Below are 17,048 nucleotides of genomic sequence, written 5' to 3'. Positions count from 1 at the left end.
CTTCACCTATGAGCAACTTTATCCTACAGTGTATGGAACGTGAGCGATAGATTCGCCAAAAACAGTGCTTTCAGTTCACGCACCTCTTCAACGAGCAAACTCTCCAATATCATAAAAACAGCCGCACCGAGGATAATATATAGGCCACAAATGTTTTTCATGTAGGTGAAAGCGTAAAATGTTATGCGCTTTATCGCCAAACTGAATAATTATTAATCTGCGTCGCAAAGCATCACTGTGCTGCATCTGTAACCAAACATGGGCTCTGACACCGAGCTTTCACCACAATGTTGAACGTTAATGCAACAGGTCAGTAGACATCTGCAGAATGAGCTCTCCTCAGTTATGATGCTGTCAACAGGTTCACTTTTTAAATGTCATTTTTAGTGCAGTCCTTATTAGAATGTAGCAAAATATCTATTATAAAGACTGAAACAATGCAAATGTGTTGATTTCAACTAATTAATTAAGCATTAATACAGCACACATGGATGTGCAACTGATAATATTTTCACTGCAAAATTACTTAAATTGCTGGTTGTTTCTCAGCAAAACCTATCGTAACATACCAGAAGACTTGGAATATGATGCATGGACTAATTTTATGATACTTTTGTGCCCTTTTTAAGATTTAAAGTGAGGCAATATCCACTGCCAACATATTGAAAATACAGGCTGAGATATTAATTACAATGTACAGAAAGGCATACAAGTGTGGAATGACATGAGTGTTTGTAAATTATGAAAGAATTTTCCATTTTTGGGTGAACTATCCCTTTAACTTACAGGCGCTTTAATAGAAGTATACATACTTTCTTGTCATATAAAACAATACAACAAATAACTTGTGACTACATTTAATAATGTATTTGTTTTGTAGGCCTACATTACAAAAAATATTTAAACGTTAAAAAAAAAAAAATAATAAAATAAAAGAGAAAAACAAAAACAAAACCGATAGCTTTTTGTGGCTGGTCACTCATACAAACCCACATAAAGCAATTGTATAGAATTGGCTGTTCAGCTTCACCCTGCCATAAATATAACACATTAAATAGAAACTCTGTGGGGTCTATGGGACATTTTGGCAGCAGGTTCTGTTATACTAACGGCAGTAGGTGCTGACATAACTGTTTTTATACCAAGCCTGAGTTAATCAGACTCTAAAGAGTTAATTAAACATTGCAGTAAAAACTGTGCTGAGGTTAGCCGTTTTTCTAAACTATTATTTCCTAGAAATAATATTTGCTTTGAATGTCTAGAGATCAAAGAAATTGTTCAGTCCAACCATTTTTAAAGAGTTACTTCACCCAAAAATTTAAATTCTCTCATCATTTACTCACCCTCATGCCATCCCAGATGTGTATGACGTTCTTCTGCTGAACACAAATGGAGATTTTTAGAAGAATATTTCAGCTCTGTAGGTCCATACAATGCAAGTGAATGGTGACCAGAACTTTGACGGCCCAAAAAGCACAAAAAGGCAGCATCAAATTTATCAATACAACTCCAGTGGTTTAATCCATGTCTTCAGAAACGATATGATAGGTGTGGGTGAGAAACAGATTAATATTAAAGTGCTTTTTCACTATAAATCTCCACCTTTGACCAGCCCTGATCAGGAGGTGGCGATATGCACAAAGAATGCAAACCACCAAAAACAAAAGAAGAATGTGAAAGTGTAGATTTATAGTAAAAAATGACTTCAATATTTATATGTTTCTCACCCACACATCTCTTCAGAAAATGGATTCAAATGGAAGAGTCAAATGGATTACTTTTATACTACCTTTATGTGCTTTTTGGAGCTTCACATTTCTGGTCACCATTCACGTGCATTGTGTAGAACTACAGAGCTGAAATATTCTTCTAAAAATCTTTGTTTGTGTTCTGCAGAAGAAGAAAGTCATACACGTCTGGGAGGACATGAGGGGGAGTAAATTATAAGAGAATTTTCATGTTTGAATAAACTATCCCTTTAAGAGTGGCATGTCAATGGGGTCAACTTAATGTATTTTGGTGTTTTAAAGTGGCAGGTGAAGAGAATAATGGGAACACGTCCAGCGGCGCACAGGTTTGCTGACCCTCCCTATGACTGGTAGTTTGTGGGCGTAGGTACGCGGTGGGAGGGAAGTAAGAGGTGGAGTTGGAGTAAAGCTTGTCTGGAAGCGTCTTCCCTGGCAGCGGCGGCCCATCTGCCGTCCACCAATAATGAAAGAGAAAGCTGGAGGACCAGCCTGAGGAGGCTGGAATCGGGTTTTGGGGAAAATGTCTCGGGTCTGGCTGGATGAACGGCCTGGACGTGATGAAGAGGATCTGGAACGTGAGACTGAGGAGGAGGAAGAGCGGGCAAGGGATCTGCAGATAGAAACAAAAGACTGTTGAGAAAAGTACGTAACTCAAAAGATTAGTTGCGATTAAAATACAGTCAATCAACATCACGTGAATTGAGCCTTCACTTTTCAGTGGTTTAACTCCTACCTCCCTGGGCCAGTAGCAGCCAGACTTGGTGGTTGCGGTTCTGTGCGTGGGCTTCCATCTTGCCGTGGGCTGATGTTCATGCTGGCAGTGAGTTGGGGCATCTTGCGTGTGCTCTCCAGATTGGCGGCACCACTCGCTGGCTCCTTTCTGCCATCTAGGGGAGGGCAAGGACCTGCAGGTGGAGCGCCTCCTAGTGGTGGGTCAGTGCTGAAACGTACAGCCAGACTGTCTCCGAAAAAGGAGTACAGCTCACAGTACATAGCAGGAAGAGAGACAGGGGTCCACTCTTCCCATGGGCAACCAGCTCCACCAGCTTGTAGATGACTTGCAATGCCAAGAGGGGGTTCAGAGAGGGGTTCTGGAGGGGGGCTAAGACCAGGTGAGCTTTCTCTGAAACCCACTGCCCCTGCAACAGAGCCCTGTTGAGCTGCAATGCCTCCTTCAGCTGCCAAGGTCAGACTAAGTGCCTTCATCTTCAACAAACGCTCTACAGCCACCTTCAGGGAGGAAAGTGAAAATGGTCACATAGCTCTAGAGCAAGGCTGTTCAACTTCATCATCAAATGGGCCAGATGGAAAAAAATCTTTGGGGCACGTGGGCCAAGCCAGGATATTTTGTTATTGAAAAGATTCTATCTACAGATATTGTGTTATAGCAGGCCTATAATATTTGTTTACTATATAAATAAAACATCTGTTTTATAGCTTTAAAAAAAAAAATTGGTCCATTACAGAAACAGTAAATCAGAATGATACTTAAAAACTTCTGACTTTTCACATTTCTTGACCAAAATAATGAATAGAACTTTTCTGCTGCTCCGAACTCATGCTTGTCAGTCATCCATGATTTTTCGTCTTTATTCTTCCCCTTCCGTCAAAATGACGGATAATGATTTGGGCAACCTCTAAAAGAGTCTAAAAACATGGCGCACATGCATGAGACACTGTAAAAACAAAGACAGGGCGTGACGTCGGTTTAGCGCAAGTTTGCATAGGAAAACAATTGAAAAACAGCTTGAACAGACACAAAATGCGTTCGATGTAAACAGCTCCCTAGACAACTGACAACCTCAAGCGGGACACTGAAAATTTCAAATAGGCCGGATTTGGCCCGCGGGCTGCCAGTTGAATAGGCTTGCTCTAGAGGTTTACATTAGGGAAATATGGGTTGTTTCTAGGGATGTTAAATGTACTGGTAATTTAGTACCAAGTCGATAGTAAAATAAATAAGATTTAACAATACCAGTGTTTTTGCAGTACCGACAGTGCAGAGAACCGTCTCAAATATGAACCCACACTCTGTCTGACTGACACACGACTGCTTTCAAATGCTCACACGCTTATTCGAGCGCAAGCTCTGTTACTATTTATACATCAAAATAATGCTGATTGTCGTGTCAAAGCCGGTGCACACCCAGAGGATCTGAGAAGTGATCAGAAGAGTGGTCGAATGCGCTTTATGGTCAAAATGGTCATCAGACTCAGTTTTACAGTAAACGCAGTTGAGTGATTGCAAACAGGTGGACCAAAAATCAGGTATGTGTCAAGAAGAAATCATCAATTGACAAGGCTGTCGTTACATTTTGGAACTGACACTACACAGAATGACCAGTTTTATTAATCAGGCAAGCATGTACAGTTATGCCAATAATCTCCAAATATCTGCCAAATACCAGCCGATCAATTGGCCTGGCTGATATATCGGTCTTTTACTAGTTTCACAGGACCAGTGGACTGCTGTATGCAAAGTTTAAGGGATACACTGGTGTTATAGGTTAAAAAATTCTACAACTGTAGAAATTCCCTCGAATGAATCAATGAAAAACAAATTCAACATTTGATTTTGTTATGCTGTCTAGAACTAAAAAATGATTTAATCATCAGAAGGTTGATAGTTAATTTATCTTGCAATATTAATCTCAACAACCTAAAATGAAACTTTTGTAAGAGAACTTTTCATACCAGAATGGCTCCATATACTTTGTGGCCATCAGCTTTCACCTGAGCATTGGACACAGAGTAATCATCTAACACAGCTTGTAGATTCGCCCAGTAGGCAGGGAGGTGAGGATACAACACGCGTTCAACAGCCTGTCAAAAAATTAGACAAAAATGTGTGACATTCGGGAGTACAAAGTATATTTGCATGTGCAGGTGCATGTTGAGGATTTACTTTCCAGCCGAGAGCATGCAGGCCCACCACAGCTCCATAGTGGGAACACAGAGGCCTAACTGGATCAGAGAGAACTTTCTGCAGAGACAGAAGGATCTGATGGTACAGCCCACTCACGAGATCACCATGTGTCCTACAAGTCAGAAGAAGGGCAACTCTCAGATTAACAGTCAAAATGGTAACAGCATGCTTAATGGACTGCTTGAGAACTTTGTAATGTTGGACTCTACCCGTTCCAAAACCTAGTGAGCATCCTACATAGACAGCATTTTAAGGCATCATAAGCACGCTCCCAGACACAAGAATATATATAATTTTTTTTTTTTTTTTTTAACCAAATTCTAAGGCTATAATGTGTCCTTCGCAACAAGCTCTGTAAAGACTTTAGTCCAAGATGGTGGACAGAGTCGAGAGAAAATGAAAGGAAAAGGAAAGTGAAAGTGGTCACTGAGCTTTAGATTCGAGAAATATGGGTTGTTTCACACAGTGGTCGACCAGTATGTTTTTTTTATGGCCAATGCCAATACCCATATCTAGAGAACAGGATGACCAATATAATGATGATATATATGTATATACAGTACTGTGCAAAAGTTTTAGGCACTTTTTAGGCATAGTGAGGATGTCTTCCAAAAGAATGAAATGAATAGTATTCATTTATCACTTAATGTCATACAAAGTCGAGTAAAAATAAAAAGCTGAATCAATATTCGGTGTGACTACCTTTGCCTTTAAAACAACACCAGTTCTCCTAGGTGGGGGCCTGGGTAGCTCAGTGGTAAAAGACGCTGGCTACCACCCCTGGAGTTCGCTAGTTCGAATCCCAGGGCATACTGAGTGACTCCAGCCAGGTCTCCTAAGCAACCAAATTGGCCCGGTTGCTAGGGAGGGTAGAGTCACATGGGTAACCTCCTCGTGGCCGCTATAATGTGGTTCGTTCTCGGTGGGGCGAGTGGTGAGTTGAGCGTGGATGCCGCGGTGAATGGTGTGAAGCCTCCACACACTCTATGTCTCCGTGGCAACGCGCTCAACAAGCTACGTGATAAGATGTGCAGGTTGGCAGCCTCAGATGCGGAGACAGCTGGGATTCGTCCTCTGCCACCCGGATTGAGGTGAATCACTACGCGACCACGAGGACTTAAAAGCGCATTGGGAATTGGGCATTCCAAATTGGGTGAAAAAGAAAAAAAATATATATATACAAAAAAAAAAATTTCTCCTAGGTACACCTGGACACAGTTTTTCTTGGTTGTTGGCAGATAGGATGTTCCAAGCTTCTTGGAGAATTTGCCACAATTCTTCTGTTTAGGCTGTCTCAATTGCTTCTGTCTCTGTATGTAATCTCAGACAGACATGATGTTCAGTGGGGGGCTCTGTGGGGGCCATGACATCTGTTGCAGGGCTCCCTGTTCTTCTATTCTAATCTTTTCTATTTGCAAAAATAATATTTGGGAGTTTAACATTTATATTTCCTATTGACGCACTAAAGCTGAAGATATAAATAACCATCTTAAGCTTTTGTGAAACATCTTATCTGCCTAAGACTTTCATACAGTACTGTATATATATATATAAATTATGATAGTAAATACGACGTACACAACAACGCTGAATGTAAATGAATATATACTCAGGGTTTTTCCTGGGTCAGAAATGGTCTTCGGTAGCAGCTGACATATACAGCCAAACATATGAAACGTACAAACGCTGACATATGCTAACAACATTACTTAATTGAATTTCATGTTTGAATTGGATTTAATTATTTTTCATTACCTAATCATCATTTTTTTTTACTTTAAGGTATATATGTGAAACCAAACAAAACTTAATTTAATTAACACTAGTTACAATTTTCTGACAGTACCCACGAGTATACCACTTTACTGAGTTGGGACTGTGCTAGTGAAAATTTTTGTTTTCTACCCCAACAGCAGATATTGTTTTCCTTTCATCAGGCTTTAAATGATTTAAGTAATCTTTAGAATTATCTGAAATCAAACAAGGCCAGCTTATTTCCTAATATCAAACATCATTCAAACGGAACATAATTACACAAGAGGAAAACTTTGTCCATGTTTGTCCATGAGCTTTGGAGGTCCAGATTTGAAAGCCCTTTATGTATGCCTGTGATGAGGAAAGTGTGGCCGGGCTGTGAGAGTGCATGGCCAACGCTTAATCAGATGATCAGCGGGAGAGCGAGATAAGAGAGAGACGCATGCAGCGCCATTTATATCATTAAAGTTTATGTTGACTGTTCAGCCAGTTCCCGCCTCCTCCTTGCCCACCTATACCTGTTATAATGCCCATACAGAGCAATGCCATATAAGTACAGGTAAGACCATGGATGGCTCCTCGTTACTGTGGTTAGGTTTATGTTACCGTGGTAGCTAGTCTTTAAAAAAAAAATAATAATAATAATAATAATAATATTATATATATATATATATATATATATATATATATATATATATATATATATATATATATATTATTTGTTTAAAAAAACAAACTTAGAAACTTGAACTACAACTTCCACGGTTGTAGTTTATAAAAATAAAGTGACTAATATATTTTACCTAATAGATTATGGAATATAAAACTAACATGTTTGTCAAAATACCAGTAACAGTTAGCCTACTACTGTAAAATTGTGATAAATTTTAGTAAAGGTGATGTGTAATTTGAAAAACATTTATTTTCATGCATGTTGTCTCTTTTCCTCGTCAGTGCTGTTTATAATGTTGGGGTTGTAAAGCTGTTTGAGAAGTTTGACTTCTTCCATAGTGCTTTAAACTAGAAAATTCTCAGTAGAATTCAAATAAGTCGCTTAAGTTTTGCGGTCTGTGCCGCGATATCAAGGGAACACCCGTTCATGTGCGCAAGCAATCCGCTCAGCGCTATTCTGTCTCAGGGGCGCACATATCGAGGAAAGCCCGGTTGACATGCACGTACTCCAGATGCAGTAGAATAGACACCACACTCGCACAACAACCAGGCATCAATAATGCTGCACAAATGCGCTTTTGAGATGAGAAGCATATTTAGAGCGTATAGAGCACCAAATGTGAGATGAATATTATAAAATTTGCTTCAGCAGCCCAAAATTTCGCTTGGGTGACCGCCAAATATTTTCAATGCAGGAAAAACCCTGCTATTGTACACAATATTTACTGTAAATTCCTAAAAATTTATTTTTTAAAACATTTTTAAATCTACAGACAAGACTGTCGGTAGATTTAGTTAATGTTGATGAACAATATATTTAATTCAATATCAAAAAATATTGCTATACTATCCAATTATATAATTGGAATTCCTCACCTAATATTTGTGTGTGCCCTGTACATCAACATACTAACATCAAACTGGATTGGAAGTCTTGTCTGCTGTCTATTTATAGTATATGCCTCTAAGAATGTATTACCGCACTTTATGGGGAAAAACATTGTTGTGGTGCACTTGGCTATGTTAACCACTTCAATTCAGTCACTTATGAGGTTCCAATTCGGTCATAATAATTCCATGTAGGTAGTGGACAGCAAGGCAGCTCACTAGGTTTAGGAACAGAGTCTCTGTTAATGGATATATATTTAGCAGATGTGGCTGATGGAAAATGTTCATGTATAAACAAGTTTTGTCTGTCATATTTGTCTCATATCTTTACCAGAAGATGTGGCTGAGCAGCAGGGCTGCGTAGTCTCTCAGGGTCCAGTGGTCATTGAGAGGGTTGATGGAGGCAGCCAGCGGCTCCAGGATGCAGTACATGACACTGGACACCAGACTGCGTACATAAGAGCCCAGGTACAAGTACGGGTTCTGCACCAAACTCTTCACCATGTGTAGGAGTCTGTTTAATTGGTCTAGATCATGACTTACTGACTTGACCTAAAAAAAGAGGAAAGAGAGAGACAAAAAAATATTTCATAGAACATCATGTTATACTTTTCTTTTTAATTAAGTGGATCAAAGTGACTCAAAATGACGAAGCAGAACACACATGTACTTTGTGGACAAAACTGACATACCCCACTGATGACATAAACAAAATAAGGCAAGAGTGCAGCAATCTTCGAATTGGACTGAAGGTCTAACAAAGCCACCTGTTGGAAAAATATTCACATTTATTAGCAAGAGAACACAACTAGGGCTGCACCTAATGATTTTATTTATTTTTATCGATTAATCTAACGATTCTTTTTTCGATTAGTCGATTAATCTAACAACTAATTTGAAGATTTTTTTACAATTATTACTTGATTAATATAACAATTAATTAACCCAAAATAAATATTAAAAAACTTGTCTCATTAATATTTCAATATTTTATTAAATCATCTTCTCTTAAACACAAACAAATGTACAAGAAACAAAGTGTGCACTGCAGGGCATTATTCGGCAACAAAAATAGCCCAGTTTTAACTGGTAATCTCCATTTTACAGTCCAACATAAAATCTCTTCAAAATAAAAGAACTTCAAGTAAAAGGAAAGTGCAATCTACATTTAGCAATCCAACAACAAAATAGGGTTCAAAACAGCAACTATGAATGCAAACTTTAATACAGTGATAGAGACACTCTATTAGCATAACAGAAATATATGGACATATTTATTTATTCATAACATTCTTTTGAATGTCCATGTACTAAAATAAAATATTTGATGCCATGATTGTACCTTCATTTACTATTTCTATTATTTTGAATGGCCATGGAAAATGAAGCAAAGCGATACCTGGTCGCAAAAAGTAGATAAAAATCTCAAAGTAACCTGATTAACTTTCACATTTGCTGACACTTTATGCTTCGCAGAGCTAATGTGTGCTTCTAAATCACTTGCACCTTTATTAGTAACTGACACGTAAGTGCCAGCTTTACATGTTAAACATTCTGCTTCCCACGGATCTCGACCTGGACAAAAGCATGGGAATTTTTCGTGCAAATCTTCTGTAAATTTGCACTTTCGTTTGGCCATTGTTTCCACTCAGCTGTCATTTGCTGCTACCGTCAAGCTGTTTGATGCCAAACACAACAGCGCTTCACACGTTCGCAGAAAGATTGGCAGGCCGGAATTTGGCCAATAGTTGCTGCAAGCCTCTTATGATTGACCAATTGTTGTGCGAGAACGCGGGACTTAAAGCAATGCAAATATGCGCACGCGCACAATGAAGTATTAGACCAGATGCACATAATGCAAATAAAGCCGAATCCTGGACATTTCCGCAAATTTAGAAATCCCTGCTGGACGCTTTTTTAAGGTCCGAAAAAGAGGACGTGTCTTGGAAAAAGTGGACGTATGGTCACCCTACGTTAGCAGCGCTGCAGAAATTACTTTTAACATGGGGGCGATGAGGAAACATTTAGAAAATCAATTTAAAGTGACTACTACTAACAGAAACCCATGTTGTAATACTAATATGTCATGCTTGGGTGGGGACAAAAAGTAAACAGGACTTACGGTGCTGCCTTGCTGCCGTCTTGACAAAGTGCTCCGGGATGCTTTTGCTTCAAGTGTTCGTTCATGGCGGTTGTACTGCTGTGATATGCCATTTCCAATTTGCATAGCTTACACAGCACCACATTGTTGGGTATCTGGCTAAAATACTCCCACGCTTTAGATGACCGTGGGGGAGTTTTTTTTTTAGCTACAGCTTGTTCTTCGGGGGAATCCACACTTAAACCGGGCGTTGCCATTTTAATTACTCCATTGCGACGTGCCGACGCATGTTATGCAGATCGACGTATTTCTGTAATCGATGACGTCGATTACGTTGATGAATCGTCCCAGCCCTAAGCACAACACTGCTCTGTCTGCATTGTGTTTTAGTGTTTATTTTACATAAGGTTTACATCAGTGATTTAGTGAAACACAGAATACCTTCATGAGATGTGGGTCCTCTCCTAAAATGGCTCGGGTTATTTGTTGGTAATACTTCAGCAGATCATCTGATAGTGACTGAACAGCAGTGGGCACTAACAAGAGAAGATGCTTTCGGTACATAAGAGAAATTGCCACAACTTCTGCTAACACATGATTATACAGAATCACTTGATGTTCAGGTGGCCTTTGTTTGAAGTAGTAAAAAAAAAAACAAAAAAAAACAAAAAAAAACAGCAATTCAGATATCTGAAAATTACCTGTTCCTTGAGGTTCTAGATTGCCCTTACCATCAAGGTATGATACATTCACTGTCGATCAGTCAAAACAGACAACAAAAGCAAAAGATTGAATCAAATTACAAAGTATGAAACTTAACTAAAGACATATATACAATGTATAAAATATCACTCATGATACATGTCTTACCTCGAACCATCGTCTCTGCACAGCCTTTAGGGATGTTGGTAGCAAGGGCCAACTCCACTAGGTTTATCTCCCGATCTTCTACAAAGAAAAGTTCTCCTTCCTTCAATGGACGGAATGATAAGGCATCTTGCGCACCATGGCCACAAATGGTCTAGAAAACATACAACAGATGAAATGTTGTACTCGAAATGCTGAAGTGTTGCAGACAATTGTTCATCAAACACAAACATGCACTAGGTTTCAAGATTCTCACAGACAATTCGAAATTATGAGACATACCTCAGTATTACTCCATCGTAGTGCTCTATTGAAGTCTTCCACGCTCAACTTCCTTCTCTTTGCATGTCTCATGAACTGTGAACTATTCTGTAGTGGGACACACAGATGAAATGTGCAAACTTTGGTTGCTTGTTTGCACCATGTGTTTCACCATTCAAGGTGAAGTTGGGTGATTTCTTTAACTACGGGCACTTCGGTGTCCCAGGGGTTGATTTTTATTTAACTAACAGATTTAATTTTGTGTGTGTGTTATAGAAAGGTCACATAAAAGCAGACTTGGAAACTTTTTACCAGGCATTGATTCAAATGCCTTTTATGTATTGATTGGTATTGTTTTGGGTGTGACCCAGACTCAGACTTTTTAATATTAAATCATAAGAATTAATAATAAAAATACAAATGATTACGTTTAAAACTATAAAACTAAACATAAACCATTTCAATATATATACTGGGAGAAAATAATTTCTATCCATTTATCAGAAATAAAGTATACCTGTCCCACAGTTGTAGTGTAATTTCCACCAAACCAAACAATTCTGAATTTGTTTATTTTATTTATTTAAAGTTAGTGTACTGTTAACCAAGTTCAAGAAACAAAAGCTTCAGTGAAAAGCATGCTTGAGATGAAATAAGACATTGATTTTCTAAGAAAACAAATACAATTCAAGGTAAATATAACGGCTTGAGCAAAATATTTTTTATTGGACTTAATTTCCAATAAAGCTGTATTTTTGTAAAGTTATGCAAAAAAGCATGAAATTATTGTGTGTATTTAGGATGCATAACACGTTAGCTATAGAATTAGACTTAGCCAGACAACGCAGTACGCCATTTATTTATTTAAAACAAAAAATATATTTTTAAATCCCCGTCATTTCCATAACGGTATTCTTTTAAACATACAGAATTTGTGATGTATTGGAAATAACACTGTGGTGGGAATTTCCAAGACATTCAGAAACAGAAATGACCAAAATCTCGTGTGGTGCGTGTACACACACTGTTGGACGTTCTTAAGACAAAAAGAAAGAGTGAGAAAAGGGTTTACGAGACTTTCTAGACGTCCAGAGTGCTGCTAAAGTGCCCGAGGTTGAAGAAACACCCAGTTACGCATCTACAAGAAAATACACGCTTCAAAAGGAATTCGAGTAACTCTTAGATTGACCTGTGTTGCTTCTCTGAGACGGTAGCACACATCCTCGGCCAGCAGAGCTGCGACCTCTTCGCTGAGCTCCACCCCGGTGCTCTCGGCCATCAGTTTAATGGACTCTCGGGGCACCTCGGCGAAGCGCCGTTCCTCCCTCTCAGTCATGTTTACGGTACCGGGCAAACGCGTGTGGTTGCAATCAGTCCGAGATCACTGAATGAAGACAATTATATGAAGGGTAATGAGCTAAAGCAATGCACTGTACCTAGTTTATGGCGACTGTTCACAAACGCTGAAAAGCATTAAGTTTCGAATTATAAAAGTCGCTTTTTTTTTTTTTTACATATATATTTGGCGACATGCTACTACATTAGCACACAGCTGCGCTCTTGCCCACACACACTTGCCTGTTTACACAGCACTATGAACTTAAGGGAAGCGCCTGATTGGCCAGGAGCTGCGCGCATGCGCAAGACGCCACGAACGCATTGGTTTGCTCGAGTGGTTTTAAAAAAAAAAAAAAAAAACACACCCTTTTGTGGAATTTACGTTAATAGCCTTATCAATCCAAAGACGTGTTCCTTCCACCCAGCTGTAAAGGGACTCTTATTGCTATAGAACACTTAATTCAGGAGTGACATTGGAACTGCAGTTTTAAAACTGCGAGTCAGAACTAGAGCACACACACAAGACAAAAAGTTCACTTAAAATACTTTGAGGTTTTATTGAGCAGATGCTGAAGTTTCCCAAAATAATTTAAGGCAATTAAAATCTTAAATCCATAAAGTTAGAAACACTCATATTGCAATCAAATCCGTCATATACACACACAACAGTAATAGAACTCTCAATTTACACAAGGTTTTCGTTCAGTCTATCAAAAACAAGTGGCATCTGAAGTACAGGACAGACTTTGAGAATAAAAGTCAGTCATTGGAGACTCAAAAAAAAAAAAAAAAATTTGAATTATTAAGACAGTCAGAGACACTATATACACTTAAAACAAAAAATAAAATAAAAAAAAAAAAGTTAAAAAAAAAAAAAGTGGCTGGCACAGTACAGTCAAAGCTCACAGCTTTAAGGCTTGGAGTAACACTAACTTGGGGCATCATGTCTGGGATTTTGCCACCCCACAGGCCTCATGACAGCAGGGGCCTGTCCAGAACACCTTGAGGGCCAGCATGGGCAGCTCTTTCCAGTTGCTGGAGCCTGAAGGCCAGAGGTAGCAGCAGGTCATTCAGATGCTGACTGCTAAATGTAAAGGCGTTGTTGGCCACTGCTTCCACTGATGGGGGTGTGATTGGACCAGAGCCATCAGGGTACACCGGCGAGGTCAACACATATGGAGGCGATGAGGAAGGTGGAGATGGTGAAGAGCATATGTCCGAAGCAGGTGAAATGGATCCCCCATTTGGCAATTGAGGAGGCCAGGGTGTGTGGCTAGAGTTGAGACCTTTGATCGTATTGGGGAGCCCATGCTGGAACTGACAACGGGTGCCATGGAGACAGAAACCAAAAGCGCTGAAGGTACGACACAGGGCGCCACGAGGCTTCCACTCTTGGGAGTGCGATGGAGGTTGCCAGGTTCTTTCTTCATCCACGCTGTCAGATTCGGAGCCACCCTCAACATGCAGGAAATGACATCGGTTACCAAAGGGGCAAACCCCAAAGGCACGATACGTACGGCATGGTACGTTCTTGCGGCGTGGGCGCACAGGCCTCTGCTCTTTAAGGTTGTGCACGAACAGACAACGCGTGCCATAAACGCAGTATCCAGCCGTGTGGAAGGTACGACACAGCTCAGTTTTGTACTTAGGATGGCGAGAAGGGACATGAAGATCATGGAGGCCATGAGCAAACTGGCAGCGTTCGGCATACTTGCAGGTACCAGTCTCAGCGTAGCGGCTGCACAGTTCAGTCTTGTAGCGGGTGGAGCACAGCCAGGGGGTCAAAGGAGGAGATGGAGAATCAACCAGGGGGAGCAAGGCCTCAGCAAGGGAGAGACTTCCAAGACCCAAACCCTCCTCAGAGAATAGATGCTCATTCTGGCTTTCAGTGGGGAACAGCAGTAGGTTCTCTTGACTGGTCTGAGAGTGTGAGAGAGAGAGAGAGAGAGAGAGAGAGACTTTCAGTTCTACTCGAAGCCATTGCTTTGTTTCAAGAAAAGGCTGCAAATCACTTTATACAAGGGAAAAAAAAAAAAAAAAAAGGATGCAATTGGGTCAAATGTATACATCAGACCGCTCAATGGAAAATTGTGTTGTACTGGACACCTTTGGAAGTTTACCACTCCACATTAGATTGACTTGCATTATAAAAGGTTCTAAAATCTCATTTGAAGACCACCCAAGTACAGAAGTGTCACTCATTTCGCTAGCGCGTCTACATATCCTGTGCGCGCTGGGTCAGATCTTAGTCTTTATCCTGGGATAAAGACACTTTAGAGGCTGGAGAGAAAAAAAAAAAACCCACCATACAACTCTTGTGGTTTACAGATCTTCTGAAGCAAGACAATCATTTTGGGTGAAAAAGCAGATCAATTTCAAATCCTTTACTATAAAACTTCCAGACGATATTTCAGAATAATACAAATAAAAATATAAATGTCACACACAACTATTACATCATGTCTAAAAACACAGATTAACCACTGGAGTCATATGGATTACTTTTATGCTGCCTGTAACTTCTGGAGCTGGTCACCGTTCACTTGCATTGTATATACACCAGAGCTAAAATATTCTTCTGAAAATCTTTGTGTTCAGCAGAAGAAATGTCATACACATCTAGGTAGGTGAAGGATGAATAAATAAGAATCTTCATTTTGGGGTGCACCATCCCTTTAAGGGAGTCCCTGCAAATACAGAGGGCATGTGACTTAAGTCTGGCGTCAACTTGCAATCTAAAACTAACATGGTTGCATTTGAGAAGGTATCTTTTCACTATTTTTATGACTTCTACAAGCTGTAAAATTTAAGCAATAGTCACTTTCAAAATATTAGCTTTCCTTAATCTGGAACCATTTCTAGGAATAATAGTCCGAGATACTACGAAGCCATGGCACTTAAAAGTAAACGAACTGTAAACTAGCAAACTTACCCCAAACATATCTGTACGTTTCTGGACTCCTTTATAAATTAAAGGGCGATTGACCAAGTTAATTTTAATCTCAATTTGTTTTAAGAAACGGTTGTTTTGCAACTAAAACCCCAAACTGAATCCTGGGCAAAAACACCTAACTCCGTTGACCTTTGGCAGATGAAAGACGCGGACACTACCCTGTGCCTGACAAGTCCAGCGTACAGTCAACTGCTCGCCCGGTTGTTTTAAAGCTCACACGGATCCCATTCCCGCGTTCCCTTTAAAATATGAATCAGCTGTGAAGCGCAACGTCAGGATGTGGTTCGAATCAGCCAATCAAGTGCGGAGGCGGTGGAGCGTCAATCTAATTTGAGAGCAGTCTGATGTGACAGTCATCCATTTACTTCGTTGATGCTTTTGTCTTCTGTGGGTGTTTTGAATGTGATTATTGGTTATTACCGCTGCCCTGTAGCCTCCAGTGGAATAAACAGTGGTCTAGTAGCTTGATGGGCGACTTCAAAGGGCAAACTCTGAATATACACACTGACCTGTCTGTATCAATTACCGTATGACACCTCTGTTTGTTAATTGAGCGTTTGTCTCTGAAGTGCAGATTGAGGTCTTTGTGTTATTGTGAGGCTTGGGATGAGGATATACATTTACTCGGTACACAATAAGCAATGGCCAATTAATAACTTAAAGGGTGTAACCCAAAGGAAACGACCAAAGATAACCTTAGTCAAATGTATAAACAATATGACAATCTACAGTGAGGCGAATTAACTATATATATATATATATATATATATATATGGACGGAAGAATCATGTGCTCTTTTGTTTTTGATTATTATTAATAATGCCAGTATTTACTGAACATTGGGGTTTTTTCATCATATTACGATTACCATCGTATTTATTTATAAATGCAATAAGCCACTCGAGGCCGCGCGTTACATAGATTTTTACCGCGGGTTAGGGGCCATTCAGACAGAGCCCCTCTTGTGCAAAAAAACAAAACAAAAACAAAAACAAAAACAAAAAAACAGCAAGATGCAACGGAAAGACCAGAACGCAGGCGTCTTGGGACGTGTTTTAACCCGTTAAAGGAATATTCCGGGTTCAATACAAGTTAAGCTCAATTGACAGCATTTGTGGCATAATGTTGATAATCACAAAAATTAATTTTCACTTGCCCCTCCTGTTCTTTGATAAAAACAAAAATCTGGGTTCCAGTGAGGTTCTTACAATAGAAGTGAACGGGACCAATTTGTAAATATGAAAATACTCACTGTTCCAAAAGTATAGCCACAAGACATAAACAATATGCATGTTAACATGATTTTTGCTTTTTTTTTTTTTTTTTTTTTTTAAAGAAAATGAGGGTCGAGTCAAAATTATATATATATTTTTTTGGTAATCAACATTATGCCACAAATGCTGTCGCCGGAGCTTAACTTGTATTGAACCCGGAATATTCCTTTAAAATTATTTTAAACTTGACAAAGTGTCTAAAAAACATGGTGCTCCTTCTCGAGCCACTGAAAAATAGAGTCGGGCCCAAACGGTCAAAGAAAGA

General features: G+C 39.5%; 2 protein-coding genes across 3 annotated transcripts; both read right to left on the bottom strand.

Annotated features, from left to right (window-relative positions):
* Nucleotides 1-1,882: 1,882 nt before the first annotated feature.
* On the bottom strand, nt 1,883-12,797 carry LOC127415103 (TAF6-like RNA polymerase II p300/CBP-associated factor-associated factor 65 kDa subunit 6L). 2 transcript variants are annotated; one of them, XM_051653663.1, is made up of 11 exons: nt 12,408-12,797; nt 11,240-11,326; nt 10,961-11,111; nt 10,792-10,842; nt 10,532-10,626; nt 8,682-8,756; nt 8,321-8,541; nt 4,654-4,786; nt 4,443-4,571; nt 2,482-2,978; nt 1,883-2,358 (listed from the first exon to the last, which is right to left on the bottom strand). In XM_051653663.1, exons 1-11 carry the CDS (start codon nt 12,552-12,554, stop codon nt 2,025-2,027), a joined length of 1,920 nt encoding a protein of 639 aa, XP_051509623.1. In that variant the 5' UTR covers nt 12,555-12,797; the 3' UTR covers nt 1,883-2,024. The 2 variants fall into 2 exon arrangements, with proteins under 2 accessions (XP_051509623.1, XP_051509630.1); XM_051653670.1 differs by having other exon boundaries at nt 10,822-10,842.
* A 731-nt stretch (nt 12,798-13,528) lies between these two features.
* Nucleotides 13,529-14,758, bottom strand: LOC127415288 (mRNA decay activator protein ZFP36L2-like). Its single transcript, XM_051653985.1, has 2 exons — nt 14,744-14,758; nt 13,529-14,476 (listed from the first exon to the last, which is right to left on the bottom strand). Exons 1-2 carry the CDS (start codon nt 14,756-14,758, stop codon nt 13,529-13,531), a joined length of 963 nt encoding a protein of 320 aa, XP_051509945.1.
* Between the last annotated feature and the right edge of the window lie 2,290 nt (nt 14,759-17,048).

The sequence above is a fragment of the Myxocyprinus asiaticus genome, chromosome 2, assembly GCF_019703515.2.
Source record: "Myxocyprinus asiaticus isolate MX2 ecotype Aquarium Trade chromosome 2, UBuf_Myxa_2, whole genome shotgun sequence".
Taxonomy (NCBI): Eukaryota; Metazoa; Chordata; class Actinopteri; order Cypriniformes; family Catostomidae; genus Myxocyprinus; species Myxocyprinus asiaticus.
This window is presented reverse-complemented; position numbering and strand designations above follow the sequence as displayed.

Coding starts and splice junctions, on each gene's coding strand:
- LOC127415103 (XM_051653663.1), bottom strand. CDS start 12,554: ATGACTGAGAGGGAGGAACGGCGCTTCGCCGAGGTGCCCCGAGAGTCC. Junction 11,112..11,239: donor TACGATGGAGTAATACTGAG/GTATGTCTCATA, acceptor TATGTTTTCTAG/ACCATTTGTGGCCATGGTGC. Junction 10,627..10,791: donor TCTAGAACCTCAAGGAACAG/GTAATTTTCAGA, acceptor TTCTCTTGTTAG/TGCCCACTGCTGTTCAGTCA.